Source organism: Dipodomys merriami, unplaced genomic scaffold, assembly GCF_024711535.1.
Source record: "Dipodomys merriami isolate MVZ:Mamm:240054 unplaced genomic scaffold, mDipMer1.0.p SCAF_44, whole genome shotgun sequence".
Lineage (NCBI taxonomy): Eukaryota > Metazoa > Chordata > Mammalia > Rodentia > Heteromyidae > Dipodomys > Dipodomys merriami.
The window spans coordinates 1,522,063-1,541,688 of NW_027206002.1; the positions used below are offsets into that span (position 1 = coordinate 1,522,063).

Genomic DNA, 19,626 nt, shown 5'->3' on the forward strand with positions numbered 1-19,626 from the left:
GCTCAAGTGGTAGAGCACTTGCCTTGAGCTGAAGAGCTAAGGGACAGCACCCAGGCCCAGAGTTCAAGCCCCACGACCAACCCAAAAAAAAAAAAAAAAAAAAAAAGAAATCAACAAATATAGGGCTGGGAAGGTGGCTCAGTGGTAGAGCGTTTGCCTTGCATGCCTGAGACCCTGGGTTCGATTCCTCAGCACCACATAAGCAAAAAAAGAAAAAAGCCGGAAGTGGCGCTGTGGCTCAAGTGGTAGAGCGCTAGCCTCGAGCTGAAGAGTTGAGGGACAGCGCCCAGGCCCAGAGTTCAGGCCCCACAATCGGACCAAAAAAAAAAAAAAAAAAAAAGAAATCAACAAATAGCAAACTAAAGCTCTCATATAATACTAGTAGAAAACTAAAATTAAAATTTAGCAATAGCAAATGTTAGCAAACAAGAATATTCATCCAATGTTGGTCAGAATACAAACTGAGAGCAGACACTAGTGACTCACATCTGTAATCATCACTATTCAGGAGGCCGAAATCTGAGGATGCAGGTCAAAGCCAGCATAGGCAGGAAAATCCATCAGACTCTCATCTCCAATTAATCACCATAGAAGCTGGAAGTGGAGCTGTAAATTCAAGTGGTACAGCACTAATCTTGAGCAAAAAAAAGCTCAGGGATAGCGCTTAAGACGCTAAGTTCAAGCCCCAGGCTGACACATAAAAAATACAAACTGGTATAACTATTTCAAAAAAAATTAAATCCATCATAATACAGAATATGCATATTTTATGGCCCAGCATTTCTACTTCTAAGTACTTAAAACAGAAGCCCACACAGAACTATGTCAGAAAATAAGCATAGAAATATTGTTGTCCTGGCTGGGGATACAGCTGAATGGCAACACCTGCTTATTATTAAATGCATAAGGCCTTGGGTTAGATCCCCACAATGAGAGATAGGGAGAAGAGAAAATGAAATGAGTATCACCTTTCCTTTATGTACCCTTTCAAAACTTTGAAATATCACATCCTCTCCAAGTAATTTTCGCAGTATAAAAATAACTTAAACCTTAAGTACAGTTTAGGTAACTATTTTTCCTGTCCTTTTTAATCCAGTATCTCATTAATCCAAAGTATATTACTGCTTATTTTCTATTAATTAGGACATTCTCCTGCGTAATGACAAAAATGACCTAAGAATCAATAAATCAATGTTGATTTATTCCTACTATTTAATCTTTTTTTTTTTTTTTTTTTTTTTTTTTTGGTCGGTCGTGGGGCCTGAACTCTGGGCCTGGGCACTGTCCCTCAGTCTTCAGCTCAAGACTAGCACTCTACCACTTGAGCTACAGCACCACTTCCGGCTTTTTCTGCTTATGTGGTGCTGAGGAATCAAACCCAGAGCCTCATGCATGCAAGACAAGCACTCTACCACTGAGCCACTTTCCCAGCCCCTACTATTTAATCTTTAGACATTGTTTACATTTGATCAAATGTCACAATAATGCCATTTATAAAAAGTTCAGTACAGCACCAATTTTTGCAGTTGCCTCCTGTTTAGTATCTTTCAGTCTGGGAGAGTTCCTCACTCACATCTTCATTTTTCTGACCTTGACATTGTTAGAATATTACAGACCAGTTATTTTGTAGAACATGCTTCTAGTTGAGTTGGAGGATTTTTTTTTTTTCCTCCAAGATCACTCATGTGCTAGCTGGCAGGCCTCAATTCCTTGCTATGTTGGTCACTCCACAGGGCTATTCACAAATATAGCTTTACCTAGAATGAATGATCAGAGCAATCCAAAAAAGAATCCAAGCCAATCCTGAGTTGAATCTCCAGTATGGAGGGAAAAATATAATATTTTGTTTTCTCTTTTTTTCAGTACTGAGGATTGAACACCCAGTGTTGCATGTGCTAGTCATGTGGTCTATCATAAAGCTATGTTCCCACCCCATTTTATTTTTAGACAATGTCTTGCTAAGACACACTGGCTGGCCTCAAACTTGTGATCCTCCTACTTGAGCCTCCTAAATGGCTGGGACAATATAGATATGGCCCACCACAAGTATCAAATGAATGCTTTCCTAGTTTACTCAATGAGGTATAGTTTACCACCATAATTCATTTGGATTCTTTTGACATGGTGCTTCCATTCTTTGAAGACCTCTTGCTTTCTGATTCAACAACAAGAGTAGCAGGCTCATCTTGTTTGTTTGTTTTTTCTATCCCAGTTTGAAATTAGCCTTTTCTCCAAGGAATACTGATGTTTCTTAGGAGTCAGGGCAGAGGCACACATGTGCTCACTATGGCAATATTGCTGCTTCCAGGTACTCTCAGGAGACAGAGTTAGAAAAGACAGACAGACAGACACACACACACACACACACACACACACTCTCTAGAGGTAACAAATACAAACATTTTACATCTACATTTAATCATCTGAAAATCATGCACTTACACAGAGACTTTTCATTCCAACCAACTTCACAGGGTTTATTCTATTTTTCCCTTCATACTTCTTTCTTCAATGAGAAACCCCATTTCCATTATCCATAACAGATTTAGTTATTTGGCCGATTACCCTCAAGTAACCTACTGTCCACTACAGCCTTTGATACCTGCTTCTTCTGGGGATGCTCTGTTCACTTCCCTTGGGATCTGATTCTCAGCCCTGCTCCATCTTTCCATACGTTCACTCTGCCTGTGCCAATTCTCACTGCCAGGTTGGTCCTTCACATATGGACATATTCTTCCTTTTGTTTAGAACCTAATAGCCCACAAGAAATTACACTCCATGGGTTGGGAAGGTGGCTTAGTGGTAGTGTGCTTGCCTGGCATACATGAAATGCTGGGTTCAATTCCTCAGTACCACATACACAGAAAAAGCCAGAAGTGGAGCTGTGGTTCAAGTGGTAGAGTGCTAGCCTTGAGCATAGAGAGTCAGGGACAGTGCCCAGGCCCTGAGTTCAAGCCCCAGGACTGGCAAAAGGAGGAGGAGGAGGAGGAGCAAAAGGAGGAAGAGGAATAGAAAGAAGAAGAAAGGAGGGCTGGGAAGGTAGCTCAGCGGTAGAGTGCATTCCTTGCAAGCATGAGGCCCTGGGTTCCATTCCTCAGCACCACATAAACAGAAAAAGCCGGAAGTGGCGCTGTGGCTCCAGTGGTAGAGCACTAGCCTTGAGCTGAAGAGCTGAGGGACAGCGCCCAGACCCAGAGTTCAGGCCCCATGACCGGCAAAAAAAAAAAAGAAGAAAGGAGGAGGAGGAGGAAGAAGAAGAAGAAAGGAGGAGAAGGAAGAAAGGAAGAGGAGGAGGAAGAAGGAAGAAGAAGAAATTACTAGCCGGGCGCTGGTGGCTCACGCCTGTAATCCTAGCTACTCAGGAGGCTGAGATCTGAGAATCACGGTTCAAAGCCAGCCCGGGCAGGAGAGACCGTGAGACTCCTATCTCCAATAAACCACCAGAAAACCGGAAGTGGCGCTGTAGCTCAAGTGGTAGAGTGCTCCCCTTGAGCTGAAGAGCTGAGGGACAGCGCCCAGTCCCAGAGTTCAAGCCCCACGACCGACAAAAAAAAAAAAAAAAGAAGAAATTACCTTCCACTTACCTACCCTAACCAAGCAGATGTCTCAAGAGGATGAAAACTTGTGCTAAATTGCCTCTGGGCAGTCAGTTTCCTAAATCTGCTTGATGCCTTGTGCTAGTCCCAACCTGCTGGATGCCCCTCTGCACCTGCTGACATTGCAAGTCAGTTTGGGCCCCTCTGTCAATGCCCGCCTTAACCCACTGTGGGCTACTTAACCCCTAATATGTTAGGATAGTGGTTACTTTTAGAGGATGAAGGAGGCTATGATTGGGAAAAGGCCCCAGAGAGCTTTGGTTAAATGGCTTCATTCGGATAGTAATTGCATGGGATATTGCTTTTATAATCATTTATTAAGTTGCTTTTTATATATGTGTCATATTTCATAATGACAACTTTAAACAAATCTGACTTTTCAATACATAGATATATGATTTTTTTTTATCAGTCATGGAGCTTGAACTCAGGGCCTGGACAGTGTCCCTGAGCTTTTGTGCTCAAGGCTATCACTCTGCCTCTTTGAGCCACATTGCTGCTTGGTTTTCCAGTGATTAATTGGAGATAAAAGTCTCACTAACTTTCCTCATGCTGGATTTGAACTGCAATCCTTGGATCTCAGCTTCCTGAGTAGCTAGGATTATAGGCATGAGCCACTGGCACTCAGCTAGCTATATGATCTTTACTAAAGTGTTATTTGAACCAGTTTCCCCTTCTAAAAAATAGGGAAATATTGTCAGATTAGGAGGTACACATCTATAATTCCACCCATTGGCAGAAATAAAAGGGGCCCAACTTGGGAGACCAGCTTATGCAACATAGAACTTCTTCTTTTTTTTTTTTTTTTGGTCGGTTGTGGGCCTGAACTCTGGGCCTGGGCGCTGTCCCTCAGCTCTTCAGCTCAAGGTTAGCCCTCTACCACTTTGAGCCACAGCGCCACTTCTGGCTTTTTCTGCTTATATGGTGCTGAAGAATCGAACCCAGGGCCTCATGCATGCAAGGCAAGCACTCTACCACTGAGCCACCTTCCCAGCCCAACATAGAACTTCTTAAAAAAAAAAATGTTGGGTGCTAGTGGCTCACTCCTGTAATTCTATCTCCTCCATAGGCTGAGATCTGATGATCGCAGCTCAAAGCCAGACCAGGCAGGAAAGTCTGTGAGACTCTTATCATTAGTAAACCACCAGAAAACTGGAAGTGGCACTGTGGCCAGTTGGTGGAGTACTAGCCTTGAGCTGAAGAGCTGAGGGACAGCACCTAGGCCCAGAGTTCAAGCCCCATGGCCGACCAAAAAAACAAACCAAAGTGCCAGGCACTGGTAGCTCAGGCCTATAATCCTAGCTACTCAGGAGGCTGAGATCTGAGGATCACAGTTCAAAGCCAGCCCAGGCAGGAAAGTCCCTGAGACTCTTACCTCCAATTAACCACCAGAAAACTGGAATGGCAGTGTGGTAGAATGCTCCCCTTGAGCTGAAAAGCTCAAGGACAGGGCCCAGGCCCAGAGTTCAAGCACCACAACCAACACATACACACACACATACAAAAAAAATAGTGGCTGCCTTACATGCTTGAAGCTCTGGGTTCGATTCCTCAGCACAACATAAGCAGAAAAAGCTGGAAGTGGTGCTGTAGCTCAAGTGGTAGAGTGCTAGCCTTGAGTTGAAGACTGAGGGACAGCCCCCAGGCCCAGAGTTCAGGCCCCACGACTGGTAAAAAAAAAAGTGGGGAAAAAAAAAGTAGTGGCTGGGAATATGGCTTAGTGGTAGAGTGATTGCCTAGCATGTGTAAAGCCCTCAGTACCACATAAACAGAAAAGGCCAGAAGTGGTGCTGTGGCTCAAGTGGTAAAGTGCTAGCCTTGAGCAAAAAAAGCTCAGGAACAGTGCGCAGGCCCTGAGTTCCAGACCCAAGACTAGCAAAAAAAAAAAAAAAAAAAAAGTAGTATCTATATTACTAGATTATTATGAGAACAAGATCCCCATTTGATTGATACATATATATAAGGCAAGCAATAAGGCTTCTGGCATAAATACACAAATAAACGGGAGCTATTACTACTGGCCCACATATTGGAATATTCAGGATAATTTGGACCAAAGATCACATGACATTTTTCGTGTATGTGTGTGTGTGCCAGTCCTGAGGCTTGAACTCAGAGCTTGGGATCTGTCCCTGGGATCTGAGCCTCTCTGTAGTTCCACCACTTGAGCCACAGCACCACTTCTGGCCTTAGTTCTGTTTACGTGGTACTGAGGAATAGAACCCAGGGCTTCATGTATGCTAGGCAAGCACTCTACCACTAAACCATATTCCCAGCCCTACATTTTTTTTTTTTTTTTGAGACATGGCTGTATGGTGAGATACTGGATTTTCTTTTTTCTTTTTATCCCTCAAGTGACGGTACTGACATTTAAAGTCAGGGCCTTTAATTCTTGCTTGGTTTGTACCCACAGGTAGTGCTAAACCAGTTGAAACATCTCTACTTCCAGCCTTTTGATGATAATTAGAGATAAGTGTCTTCCAGGGAAGTGGACCAGTGGCTCAAATGACAGAGTGCTAGCCTTGAGCAAAAGAGCTCAGGGACAGTGCCCAGGACCTGAATTTAAGTCCCACAACCAATATTCCAGATTTGTCAGGCTGAGCTGGCTTCATACCTTGAGCTAGTTCATACCTCAGCCTCCTGAGTAGCTAGGGTTATAGGCATCAGTTATTAGTAACTGTCTGGATTCTTACTTTTTTTTTTTTTTTTGGTCGGCCATGGGGCTTGAACTCTGGGCCTGGGCACTGTCCCTCAGCTCTTCAGCTCAAGGCAAGCACTCTACCACTTGAGCTACAGCGCCACTTCCGGTTTTCTGGTGGTTTATTGGAGATAGGAGTCTCATGGTCTCTCCTGCCCGGGGTTGGCTTTGAACTGCGATCCTCAGATCTCAGCCTCCTGAGTAGCTAGGATTACAGGCGTGAGCCACCAGCGCCCGGCTGGATTTTTACTTTTGATCTAGAGCAGTCTTTCTTTTTTAAAAATTTTCATTAAGTAGAAGTATAAAGTCTTTTCAGTTCCACAAGTCAGATTATAAGTACAATGTATGTTGATCAATGTCACCTTTTATATCATCCTCACATATCTTTCCCCATCCCATCCCTACCCTCAAGTTATATAATCCAATTTTTATTTATTGTATATAGAATATAATATGGAAGTCATCTTTTTTCCTTTTTTTTTTTTTTTTTTGTTAGTTGGTTGTGAGGCCTGAACGCTGGGCCTGATTGCTGTCTCTCAGCTCTTTAGTTCAAAGGCAGCACCGTACCAACTAAGCCATATTGCCACTTCCGGTTTTCTGGTGGTTTAGTGGGGATAAGAGTTTCATGGACTTTCCTGCTCCAGCTGGCTTTGAACCTCCATCCTTAGATCTCAGCCTCCTGAGTGGCTAGGATTATAGGCATGAGCCACCAGAGCCCAGCCAGTAGTCATCTTTTTTTTGTTGTTGTTGTTGTTGGTCAGTCGTGGGGCCTGAACTCTGGGCCTGATTGCTGCTGTCCCTCAGCTCTTCAGCTCAAGGCTAGCGCTCTACCACTAGAACCACAGCTCCACTTCCAGCTTTTTCTGCTTATGTGGTGCTGAGGAATTGAACCTAGGGCCTCATGCATGCAAGGCAAGCACTCTACCACTGAGCCACTTTCCCAGCTTTAGCAGTCATCTTATCTCTAGTGAACACATAATTGATGCTCAGTAAATACTGTAAAATGAGTACCTACTGAAATGAACGATGGTTTATGAAAACTCATTTTTTGTTTGTATTTTGGTTGTGCAAGTCATTTGGCTTGGACTCAGGGCCTGGGCACTGTCCCTGAGCTTTTGTGCTCAAGGCTCTATCACTTGAGCCAAGGTCCACTTCCAACTTATTTGGAGATAAAATTCTCATAGACTTTTCTGCCCAGGCTTCAAATCAGGATCCTCTGATAAGTCTCCTGAGTAGCTAGGATTACAAGCATGAGCCATTGACAATCTGCCTCAATGGGTAAAGTTATTTGACACCTTTCTTTTATTTTTTTTTTTTTTTGGGTCCGGTCATGGGGCCTGAACTCTGGGCCTGGGCGCTGTCCCTCAGCTCTTCAGCTCAAGGCAAGCACTCTACCACTTGAGCCACAGCGCCACTTCCGGCTTTTTTCTTTTTGCCTACGTGGTGCTGAGGAATCGAACCCAGGGCCTCAGGCATGCAAGGCAAGCACTCTACCACTGAGCCACCTTCCCAGCCCTATTTGACAGCTTTTATTCTATACATTTTCTTTCAACAAGACCAGAAACTCCTAAAGGTAACATTTACCTCTTCTGCGTAGCACATTTACCAAAAACAGGTACATTATCACAACACATTTAACTTATTAAACAAGGAACAGCATTGTTTAGATGCTAGAAGACTCACTTTCACTTCAAATTTACAGTGGACCTTTGATTTTGCTAGTAGAATGCTAATTCGGCATTCTAACCACTTATCAGGCCCTTGGTTATAACCAAACTATTCAGTTGTGTAGATAGGAAAATAGTATGTCTAATCCAAGCACTTTCCCCAATCTCAATGCCTGGCTCAAGGTTAAGCCTCCTTTGACCATGAAATACAATCAACTGAAATTGAATTAAAGGACCTGTAGCCATTTTGCAACTGAAATAGCCTAACCAAGCTAGGAACCAACACCTACAAGAGCAAGCTAGAGAGAGGGGGAGGGGGAGAAAAATAGGGGAGGGAGGGGAAGAAAAAGGCAAAAGGGTCAATATAAGAGACACCTGGGACCCAGGAGACCTGGTTTAGCAATCATATTCAGTATTATCATCTCACCGAGCGCCCAGTGGCTCACACCTGTAATCCTAGCTATTCAGTAGGCTGAGATCTGAGAATCTTGGTTCAAAGCCAGCCAAGGACAGTGAGGTCAGTGAAACTCTTATCTCCAATAAACCACCAGAAAACCGGAAGTGGTGCTAAAGCTCAAGTGGTAGAGCGAGCTTGCCTTGAGCTGAAGAGCTGAGGGACAGCGCCCAGGCCCAGAGTACAGGCCCCATGACAGACAAAAAAAAAGTATTATCATCTCCTTCTTGGCCTCAGAACTGACTTTAAAGCTTTCTTCCTCCAAGCTTACTACTCTGACTATCCTTGCATGTAAGGAACTACTAGGCCTGAGAATGTATAGTATATAAACAGAAGAAAATGAATAGAGTTCTTGGAATACAAAATAGAAAGGAATATACACATGCACAATTAGATAGCTATAGTTGTATCTAGTGGCCAACTGTGAGTTGTGTATAATGAAGATGCAAATTTTTTTTGGGGGGGGAGGTCTGGTCGTGGAGCCTGAACTCTGGGCCTGGGCGCTGTCCCTCAGCTCTTCAGCTCAAGGCTAGTGCTCTACCACTTGAGCCACAGCACCACTTCTGGCTTTTTTCTTTTTGCTTATGTGGTGCTGAGAAATCGAACCCAGGGCCTCAGGCATGCAAGACAAGCACTCTACCACTGAGCCAACTTCCCAGCCCCTAAAGATGCAAATTTTGATGGCATAAAATACTGGATGATAAAGAAAGAAGAGTCTGAAACCACCCCTTTGTGTATTATCTTTGCAAAACTGTTGTGCTGTTTTGCTTATTTGATAGGCACATTGGACAACTTCTAGTTCTTAAAAATTAAGTTCCTACCCGGCTCACACCTGTAATCCTAGCTACTCAAGAGGCTGAGATCTAAGGATCTGGTTTAAAGCCAGCCCTGGTAGGAAAGCCTATGACACTTTTATCCCCAATTGAGCTGGACATGAACCTGTGATTCAGTGGTAGAATTCTAGCCTTGAGTAAAAATGCTCAGTGCCTAGGTTCTGAGTTCAAGCCCCAGAATCAACACACACACAAACACACACACACACAACTTCTTCCCAGTCTCAAAGCAATCATGATCCTGCCTGGCTACTCTTTCCAAATGCTCTTATAATCTTTCTTACCCGTTTAATCTCTCTTTACATGTCACAGTTCAGTCCAACCTTTTGGCCAAGCATTTGGCCCCAAACTTCAGTCCACCCAACTTAACGCAATCCTTTCTGTTTTTGCATCCCAACTTCTTTCTCGCAAAGCGTTCATCACCAGCTCTATGTGCTTGTTTATCAACTATTTTCACCGTTAGGTAGGATGTCAGCTCCCGGAAAGCAGAGATTTTTTTTCTTGAATACCTTTTTTTTGGCTCTGGCATACTGAGTGTGGTACGCCAGAGTGAAATAAATGGATATTTATTGAAAAACAGAATGAATGGCAGAAAGCGAGAAGCCAGCTTGGGAGAAGAATCTTTTGCCCAGAAAGGCGATAGGGAAGAGGCAGGAGAAGCCAGCTCGGTTGGAGGCTGCACGGGGGGGGAACAGGGGTTTCCCATCGGCGGAAGCAAAGACACCGCACAGGGGACCGACCGTGCGTGAGGTGGGCGGAGGGACACCCAAGCACCGAGACCAACTGTGGGAGGGGTGGTGGGGGTGACGCCAGGCGCGCGGGCTCCCCTCAGGCCTCTCTGCCCGGCCCCGCAGCTCTCCCCCGACCGCCCCCCACGAAGACGCTGAACCCCCTCCCCACCCCCCGGCGCCACCGAACTTAACTCTCGGGCCGAATCCCGACAAGAAAATAGGCAACATGTTTGACAAACGGCCATTCCCGCCCTCCCCCGCCGCCCCCGGCAAGCCAGGGCCTGGCTCCCGAACCCGTCCCGAGCGCGTCGCCCCACCCCCGACCCGCCGGGGGTCCCTAGCGGCCCCCTCACTCACGCTTGTCGCCGAGCTATGAGCCGATGCATGGGAGTCGCCATGATGTGACGAGAGAGCCGCCGCAGGGACTCTTGGGAAACTCCGTGGAAGGGGGCGTGGCCCTCGAGGCTGGGCGGCGCAGACGTGGGCGGGGCCGGACGGGGCCCCTGGCAGCCCAGGGAAGAATGGAACCTGCACTGGATAGTGCTCTGATAGCTAGGAGTCTGGAGAACAAAATGAGTTAAGCAAGACTCAGGCCATCAGTGGAGAGAATTTTTTTTTTTTCAGCAAAACATCCAGTACAGCATGTTAATTACTTCCGTTTATTTCTTAGTGTCAGTCGTGGGGCTTGAACTCTGGGCCTGGGCGCTGTCCCTCAGTTCTTTAGCTCAAGGCCAGCGCTCTACCGCTTGAACCAGAGCGCCACTTCCGGTTTTCTGGTGGTTTATTACAGATGAGAGTCTCACGGACTTTCCTGCCCGGGCTGGCTTTGAACCATGATCCTCAGATCTCAGCCTCCTGGGTAGCTAGGATTATAGGTGTGAGCCATCGGCGCTGGGCTTCCTTTTATTTATGTTTTAAAAATGTGTACTTCATAAGGGCCACACGAGACTATGTAAAGTACAGATACTTTGTCAAGTGAAAAAAAGGGCTATTCAAATATTTTAGGATACTTTAGCTGATATTTGCTGTCAGCTCATAAAAATTATTATATATATATATATATATATTTTTTTTTTGGTAGGTTGTGGGGCTTGAATTCAGGCCCTAGGCACTACTTTTGAGCTCTTTTGCTCAAGGATAGCACTCTACCACTTTGAGCCACAGCACCAATTTAGGTTCTCTGGTTGTTTATTGGAGATACTGGATTTTCCTGCCCAGGCTGACTTTGAACCGTGATCCTCAGATCTCAGCCTCCTGAGTAGCTAGGATTAAGGTGTGAGCCACCAGTGGCCAGCTCCTATCTCATATTTTCGTGCAGCAAGAAAGTCTTTACCACAAGCCTGGCAGATGCAGTGTCATTCTCTTAGATTTATCAATAACAGTAAGTTAAACTTATTTTTCTTTTTTTGTTGGTTATGGGGCTTGAACTTGACCTGGGCACTATCCCTGAGCTCTTAAGCTCAAGCTAGTGCTCTACCACTTTGAGCCACAGCAGCACTTCTGGGTTTTTGGTGGTTAATTGGAGATAGGAGTCTCAATGACTTTTCGGCTGAGGCTGGCTTTGAACCACAATCTTCAGATCTCAGATCTCCTGAGTAGCTAGGATTACTGGCATGAGCCACAGGTGTCTGCTAAGCTAAACTTATTTAAACTTAAGTAAGCTACATTTCTATTTTTAGTGTCACTTTCAGATTTTCTTTCTTTTTTATAGCAACAGAAAAGGGTCAAAGACCATGTTGAATGAAGTATTCTAAAGAAAAATTAATTCAGGCCAGGCACCAATGGCTCATGCCTGTAATCCTGGCTACTAAGGAGGCTGAGATCTGAGGATTATGGTTCAAAGCCAGCCCAGGCAGGAAAGTCTGAGACTCTTATCTCCAATAAACCAACAGAAAACTGGAAGTGGCACTATGGCTCAAGTGGTAGAGCACTAGCTTTGAGCTGAAGAGCTAAGGGACAGTGCCCAAGCCCATGGTTCAAGCCCCACAACCCACAAAATAATAATAATAATAATAATTCAGTCTAAAAGGGTAAAGTGATTAGACTTGAGAGTTAAAGTTACCATGTGAACTGAAAGTACATCTAGTTCTCTAAAATGTTTTTAAATAGCTGGGCATGGTGGAACATGCCTGTAATCTGAGCACTTGGTGGCCCAGTTATAACGAAATAAGGCTCAGGTGGTAGAGTGCTAGCCTTACGCAAAAGAAGCTCATAGACAGTGCCCAGGCCTTGAGTTCAAGCCCCAGGACTGGCAAAACAAAACAAAAAACCCACAAAGAAGTCTAGGCCAGTCTATGCTTCATAGCAATATTCTGTGAAATAAAATAAAATGTATCTTATGTTTGTTTTGTTTGCTAGCAAATAAAACATTTGATATATTACCCCCCACACACACCATGTCTCTCCCACCCAGGTTTCCAGTAAGTACTTTTTAAAAAAGGAAAAAAAGCAAAACAAAACAAAACAAAAAAAACCTTTGCACTCAAAAATAAGTCTTACAGGGTGATGGTGGCTCCTGGACAGGAAAGCATGGTTCAAAGCCAGCCTGGGCAGAGAAGTCAATGAGACACTTGTCTCTAATTAACCACCAGAAAAATGGAAGTGATGCTGTGGCTCAATGTGGTAGAGCACTAGCCTGGAGTGTAAAAGCTCTGGGACATCGCCCAGTCTGAGTTCATGAGCAACAAAATATCTTCCAGAATTTTAATAAAATGTTAATAAGAGGGTTGAATTGTAGCTCAGTGGCAAAGTGCTTGCCTGGCAAATGCAATGTCCTGGGTTAGATCTCTAGAACCAAAACAGAAGAGACAAAACAAAAAAACCCCAAACAGTTAACATGCTAATAAGAGCCAGATGTTGATGGTTTGTGCTTTTTATCCTAACTACTCAAGAGGCTGAGATCTGAGGATTCCAGTTTGAACCCAGCCCAGGCAGAAAAGTCCTTATTTCCAATTTACCAGCAACAATCTGGAAGTAGAGCTGTGGCTCAAGTGGTAGAGAGCCAGCCTTCCAGCCTGAGTGAAAATGCCCAGTGAGAGAGCAAGACTCTTAGTCCAAGCCCAAGTACTAGCCAAAAAAAAAAAAAAAATGCTAGTAAGAAAAATATTAACTCAATAGACATGATGTGGAAAATGAACTATGCAACCTGTGGACAGAGACGGGAGGAGGTAACTGGGGGAAAGCGAAGGAAGGTGTGGCATTGTCCAAAAAAGAAATGTACTCATTACCTGACTTAAGAAATAGTAACTGTCAGTATTATGCACACTTTTGGTCCTCAGCTCCACCCAGACCTGGGCCCCCTCCCATTCCTGGAGTTCCCACTAAACAGCTAGCCCCACCCTCTCTCCGCCCAGATCCACCTGGGCTCCCATCCACCTCACTTCCTACCCCCAGACCCTCCTGCTCCCTGGATAGGGCTTTGGGGGAAAATATGGCTCCTCTAATAAGCCTTATCATCTTTCTCCTGTGCCTGCCTCTGCATGGTCCCCTGGGATGGGTGTGTGGGACCCTTCAGTAACTCCTCTGTACGCCACCTAAATAACAAGAAAATTAAATATGTTTAAAAATATTGTTTAGATTCAGGTTGATGGTGTGTAAAGCCAATAGAAGTAGTAAGTGTACTTCGTTTTATATAAAAGAATCATAACATAGCCTCTTGGACCAAAAAGAGCAAATGTAACCTAAGAATTGTTTTCAGCTTGAAGATGTTTTTCTTTTTTGTTTTGTCAGTCTTGGGGATTGAACACCAGGCCTGGGTGTTGTCCCTGAGCTCTTCAGCTCAAGGCTAGTGCTCTACCACTTGAGCCACAGCGCCACTTCCAGTTTTCTGGTGGTTTATTGGAGGGAGAAACGAGTCTCACAGACTTTGCTGCCTGGGCTGGCTTTGATAGGAGCCCAGACAGATCTAAGCCTCCTGAGTAGCTAGGATTACAGGCATGAGCCACCAGCGCCTGGCTTCACCAGGGAGGTTTTTTTTTTTTCCTGATGAGAAGCATCAGTTTAAGCTCAAGATGGGCTTGGAAGTAGTCAACAGATTTCTTTTATTTGCTATCTGCAAATTGGTTGTTTTGTGCTGGGGGGAGGTAGGGCAGTGAGTAGTAGAATCTCTGTCAGCCAAACGAAATATTTATCTCAAGGTCTAGCTAGTTTCAGGGGACAAAGAGTTCAATTAATGGTTTATGAGACAAACATTAGGAATTTGGAGTCTGTGTCTGGTCTCTTCATATTTAATAAGTGGGTAATGAGCAGTCTTATTCTAAATCATCTAAGTTCAGAGTAGTTCTTTGCAATAAGCTGGAACAACAAAATAATGGAGATATTTCTTAATCAGAAATTAAGCACAGAATTTAGGAAACATGGAATAATGTCAAGACAGGGCTGGAGGTGTAGCTCAAGGGCAGAGCTGCTGTTTAGCATGAGCAATGTCTTGGGTTCTATTCTCAGCACCAAAAGCAAATCAAAACAAAATACTACTGTGAGAAGAAGCAATCTTTGCTGTCAAACTAAAATATTTCTATCTTGTAACCAATCATCATTGTGTACTATGTCTTGAATTCTTTGCTTCTTTATACTAGCCAGCCAAAGTGAAGGGTGAGTCCTTACCAATGGAGTTAAAGACTAATGCCTCCCCTTCCCTTTTTTTTATTTTTATTTTTGTAATTTAATTTTATTTTATTTGTGAACATACTGTACAGAGGAGTTACAATTACATGGGCAGGATAATGCATACATTTCTTACCAAGCATTGCAGCCTCCTCCTTTGTTTACCCTTCACATCCCTTCCCAGCCTCCCCCCTCTCCCCCCTCCCCTTCCCTTGAGTGTGAACTTCCCACTAACTTCTTCACCTCCTCTAACTTTGTCAGCAGCCAGCCCTGGTGAGAGGAATGTGTCTTTGCCTGCAAGAGGACAGCTACCCACCCCCATCCCCCAACCACCATAGTAGGAAGGCTCTAAAATACTTTCTAACTTCCCTGTATTCCTCTATCACCCAGGTAACCAATTGTTTGAAAAAAAAAATGTGGATCTGACTCCTTAGCAACAAGAAAAAAGGACAGCACCCCTTGGATAGGGATAAAAAACAAGCATACCATAAAGCCTGGGTGCCTGCCCCAACTCTCAGGAGAGTGAGGGTAGTTCACCTTTCTGTACAGAGGCTATAAGGCCTTGAGGAATTCTCCTATATCTCTTGTGTGTTTATTCATTTTCATTTTCACCAGAGGGTCATGTGTGCTTCCAACAGTACCAGGAACAACAACAAAATAAAACTGTAACAGGGCATTGGAGAGAATAATTATTCCCCATTTGTTGAAAGGGGACAGAAGTTGGAGAAGTTTCATATGCTTGCTCATATGCTTATCTGCTCATCTTTGCTGCTATCATGTGGCCCAGAGGAGGAGATGATGTGGATGGTTTAACTTAGATATGCTCATTGATATTACTAGAATTGTAAAGAAATGAGGTAGAAGGCAAATAAATCACCACCCCTGTGGAGCAAACTCTCACACTTTAACCCTAAAGGAATTCAATTTGAGAATGTTTCCTTAAAGAACTAGAACAAAAGCAAACTTTGTTCCACCTTACCTAGTGATATCATAATAATGAATGGAACAAAAATGACCATCAGTTCTTTCAAACAGTCTAGGGAATCAGTCTCAGAGGACACCCAGTTTCCCTCCTTGGAAAAATGACCACTCCCTCTTCCCAGTTATCATCCTGGACTAAAGCTGAAATAGCAAAGGTTGAGAGGCTTTGGTGATCAAGAGTTACTGTGTTCTTTTGAAAAAGTGGGAAAGTACTTCATACTTCTCTTGTTTTAATCCTGTTTGAAGACCTAATTTGGTTCATACTGGGCTAGAGTTCTCAGAAATCCTCAGTGTTGCTGGGTAAGAGCATTAAGGCCTATTTGATTCAGGAGAGCAAGAATTTCCTTAAGGGATAGGGCTGGAGGCATGGCTCATTTGGTGATGGGCTAGCTGATGAGCAAAAAAGAGAGACAGAGAGATAGACACAGAGAGGAGAGAGGGAAAGAGGGAGAGAGGGGGAGAGGGAGAGAGGGGGAGAGGGGAAGAGAGAGAGGAATTTTCTAAAGGAAATTCCTTAGGCTAGCTGGTGTTCAAATCAGTTAATATAGAATATAAAATATAGATACAAGTCTTATGACCTTCACATGTGAAGACTTGTGAAACTCCTTACCTTCCAGCAAGCACAGATGCAAACAGTAAGGAAGAGCACAGAAACCCCATTTTAGGAAGAATCAGGCGTAATTTGATCACAGGTTATTTAACCAGGCTATCATTGGTGAAATCTAGATAGCTTTTCTTTTTCTTTTTTCCCCATTAAAAACAGAAACCTAGAAATTCCTCTATGGGGCCGTTCCCTGGATGGAGAGTCTCACTACTTTCTTTTCACTTTCAATTAATTTACTCTGGTTATCTATAAAAAGTAAAATAAAACAGAAACCCATATATCATCTATAGGCTTTGCTATGCATTTGGCTAAATATTGAAGGCCTAGAGGAATTAAAAGATTTTTTTTTTCATTGTAGTACTGGGAGTATTACTCTCAGTTCCTATGTTTTTTAGTAGTTCAATCCCTCTTAAGTTTTTTTGGGGGGTGGTAGTTTGTTGGTAAAAATCTTTTATCAGCTGTAAAAAAATTGATATGTAAAATTTTTGGAAGAAGTAACAACAATATTCAATTATGATTCTCAATAATCATGACTAGTGTTTGATCTGCTGCTCTTAGGCTTTTTCTTCCTCTTTTTGTTCCAGATCCTGTGTATGAAGTTACAAAGCCATTTGTGTGTGTGTGTGTGTGTGTGTGTGTGTGTGTGTGTGTGTGTGTGTGTGTGTGTGTGTGTGTGTGTGTGTGTGTGTGTTGGTATTGGGGCTTGAACTCAAGAACTGAGCACTGTTTCTTAGCTTTTTAGCTCAAGGCTAGCACTCTACCACTTGAACCATACCTCCACTTCCAGCTTTTTGGTGGTTAATTGGGATCAGAGTCTCATGGACTTTATTGCCTGGGCTGGTTTTAAACTGTGATCCTCAGATCTCAGCTTCCTGAATAGCTAGGATTATAGGAGTGAGCCACTAGCACAGGGTTATGTGTTTTTTGGGTGTCCACGATACCAAGCACATCTTGATTTTATTACAGTTTATGGGCTGCTATGAAAAGCTATCACATGGCAGGGACATGACCCCTATTTCCAGGCCCAGGGTCTCAAATTCCTTCCTTACTTCCTCTTTTAGATCAATTCCACTCTGCTCCTTCTCACTGTCTGTACATATCACCTATGCAACTCCTTACAAAGTAAGATAAAGTCTTCCTAAACAATTTTGTGTTTATTTCAAATCCTGCCCAGGCCTGTCTGGATTTGTCAGTGCTAAAGTATCTAAGTATACAACCTATGCTCTCATTACAGCAACAGAACTGGAAGGCATCTTTTGGGAGTGTTCTCTAGCTTGTGATGACAGATTTTTTATTTTTATTTTTGCCAGTCCTGGGGCTTGAACTCAGGGCCTGGGCACTGTCCCTGACCCTCTCTGTGCTCAAGGATAGCACTCTACCATTTAAGCCACAGTACCACTTCCACATTTTTTTGTGTGTATGTTACTGAGGAATTGACCCAGGGCTTTATGCATGCTAGGCAAGCACTCTATCACTAAGCCATATTCCCAGTTATTTTTCTTTTCCCTTTTTTTTTTTTTGGGTCCGGTCGTGGGGCCTGAACTCTGGGCCTGAGCGCTGTCCCTCAACTCTTCAGCTCAAGGCTAGCGCTCTACCACTTGAGCCACAGCGCCACTTCCGGCTTTTTTCTTTTTGTTTATGTGGTGCTGAGTAATGGAACCCAGGGCCTCATGCATGCAAGGCAAGCACTCTACTGAGCCACCTTCCCAGCCCTTCTTTTCCTTTTTGATCATGGGGCTTGAACTCAGTGCCTGGGCACTGTCCTGAACTTTTTCACTCAAGGCTATCGCTCTACCATGTTGATCGACAGCTCCACTTCCTACAGATCTTTTTGTTGTTGAAAATTGTTACTGACCCTGTACCTCTAGTTACATTTGACTGAAACAACATGATGATTGAGTCAGGATGGACAATCAGGGTCTTTTACCTGGGACTCTTAACAAAAACTGAAGGTCTTTTCATACCTGTAATAGAACTTGCTCTGAAGCACATATATTCAGAGCTGTGATGGACAGATGAGAGAGAGAGAGAGAGAGAGAGAGAGAGAGAGAGAGAGAGAGAGAGAGGTAGAGACAGAGACAGAGACAGAGACAGAGACAGAGACAGAGACAGAGAGACAGACAGAGACAGAGACAGACAGACATAGAGGTGTGTGTATGTGTAAAATATGATCTACAATGAAAGAGGTATATCTATTAATATACTTTTGGCCAGGTCAAGTGGTAGAGGTTTGTAATCACATCACTTGGGAGGCTGAGATAGGAGGATTACTCAGGGGTGACATAGAGAGGTCTGTCTCAAAAAAAAAAAATAGACAAAAGAAATAAAGAAAAGAAAAACAGGGAAAAGGTAATAGAAACCTCAAATCATAGGGGCAGGAAGATCACAAGTCTGATGCCACTGTAAGCAAAGTTAGTGAGACTCTATCTCAAAACCAAACCAGGCCAGGCGCTGTAGTCCTAGCTACTCAAGAGGCTGAGATCTGAGGATTGAGGTTCAAAGCCAGCCCGTGCAGGAAACTCTGAGAGTCTCTTATCTCCAATTAACCACCAAAAAACCAGAAGTGGTACTGTGGCTCAAGTGGAAGAGCACTCACCTTGAGCTGAAGAGCTCAGGGATAGCACCTAGGCCCAGAGTTCAAGCCCCCAACAAACAAACAAACAAACAAACATGGGATGGCTAAAGTGGTAGGTGGTTGGACCTAGCATGCTTGAGTTATATTCCTAGTGCCACTAAAACAAAGAAAAGAAAACTCAAGTAAAACAGTCTCTTACTTGCGTGTGTGGGTCTATATTTTGTCCTTGCTTCATTAGTGAATGCTGGCGAGCCTCTGTATTAATGCAGTATGTGAACAAGAGCCAGGATGCATCCTCAGACGGCCCCTTCCAACCTCCCACTCCACAGTTCCCTGACAAGGGAGATGCTGGTTCCACGAGGACACTCCTTCCCAATAGCTATCTCCTGCGTATGGGTCATTTTTCCTGTCAACAGCCCTTTCTGGTAGAGTTTATTGAGGCAGTCCAAGTTCAGCCACCTACTTCCAACATGTGGTGGATCCAAGAGACACTCCCTATCACACTAGACTATTTTTCTCTCTTGGTCCCTTTTTATTTTATAGCCAGTTCTAATTCTATTCTTTTCTATTCTATTCCATCCTATTCTATTCATGCCTGTAATCTTAGCTACTCAGTAGCAGAGGATGGAGGTCTGAAGCCAGCCTTGGCAGAAAAGTCCATGAGATTCTATTTTCAAAATAACCAGCAAAGAGTGAGGCTGGAGAAGTGGCTCTAGAGGTAGAGAACCAGCCAGGCAAGGAAGCCAATTAAGCACAATGTCTTTAAGTTCAAAGCCTGGTAATGAAAAAAAAAAAGTTGAATGGTAATCCCTTAGTACAACTACTTAAATTATATATATATATATATATATATATATATATATATATTTTTTTTTTTTTTTTTTT

The 19,626-nt window shown here is 43.7% G+C and overlaps 1 protein-coding gene across 1 annotated transcript in view; it reads right to left on the bottom strand.

Moving 5' to 3' along the window:
* Positions 1-19,626, bottom strand: part of Zcchc10 (zinc finger CCHC-type containing 10) — a 41,395-nt gene that overhangs the window by 10,677 nt on the left and 11,092 nt on the right. The window contains exon 2 of the mRNA XM_069993735.1: positions 10,337-10,539. Within this exon, the coding sequence (XP_069849836.1) occupies positions 10,337-10,377 (41 nt within the window). The 5' untranslated portion in view covers positions 10,378-10,539. The remainder of the gene's footprint in view (positions 1-10,336; positions 10,540-19,626) is intronic.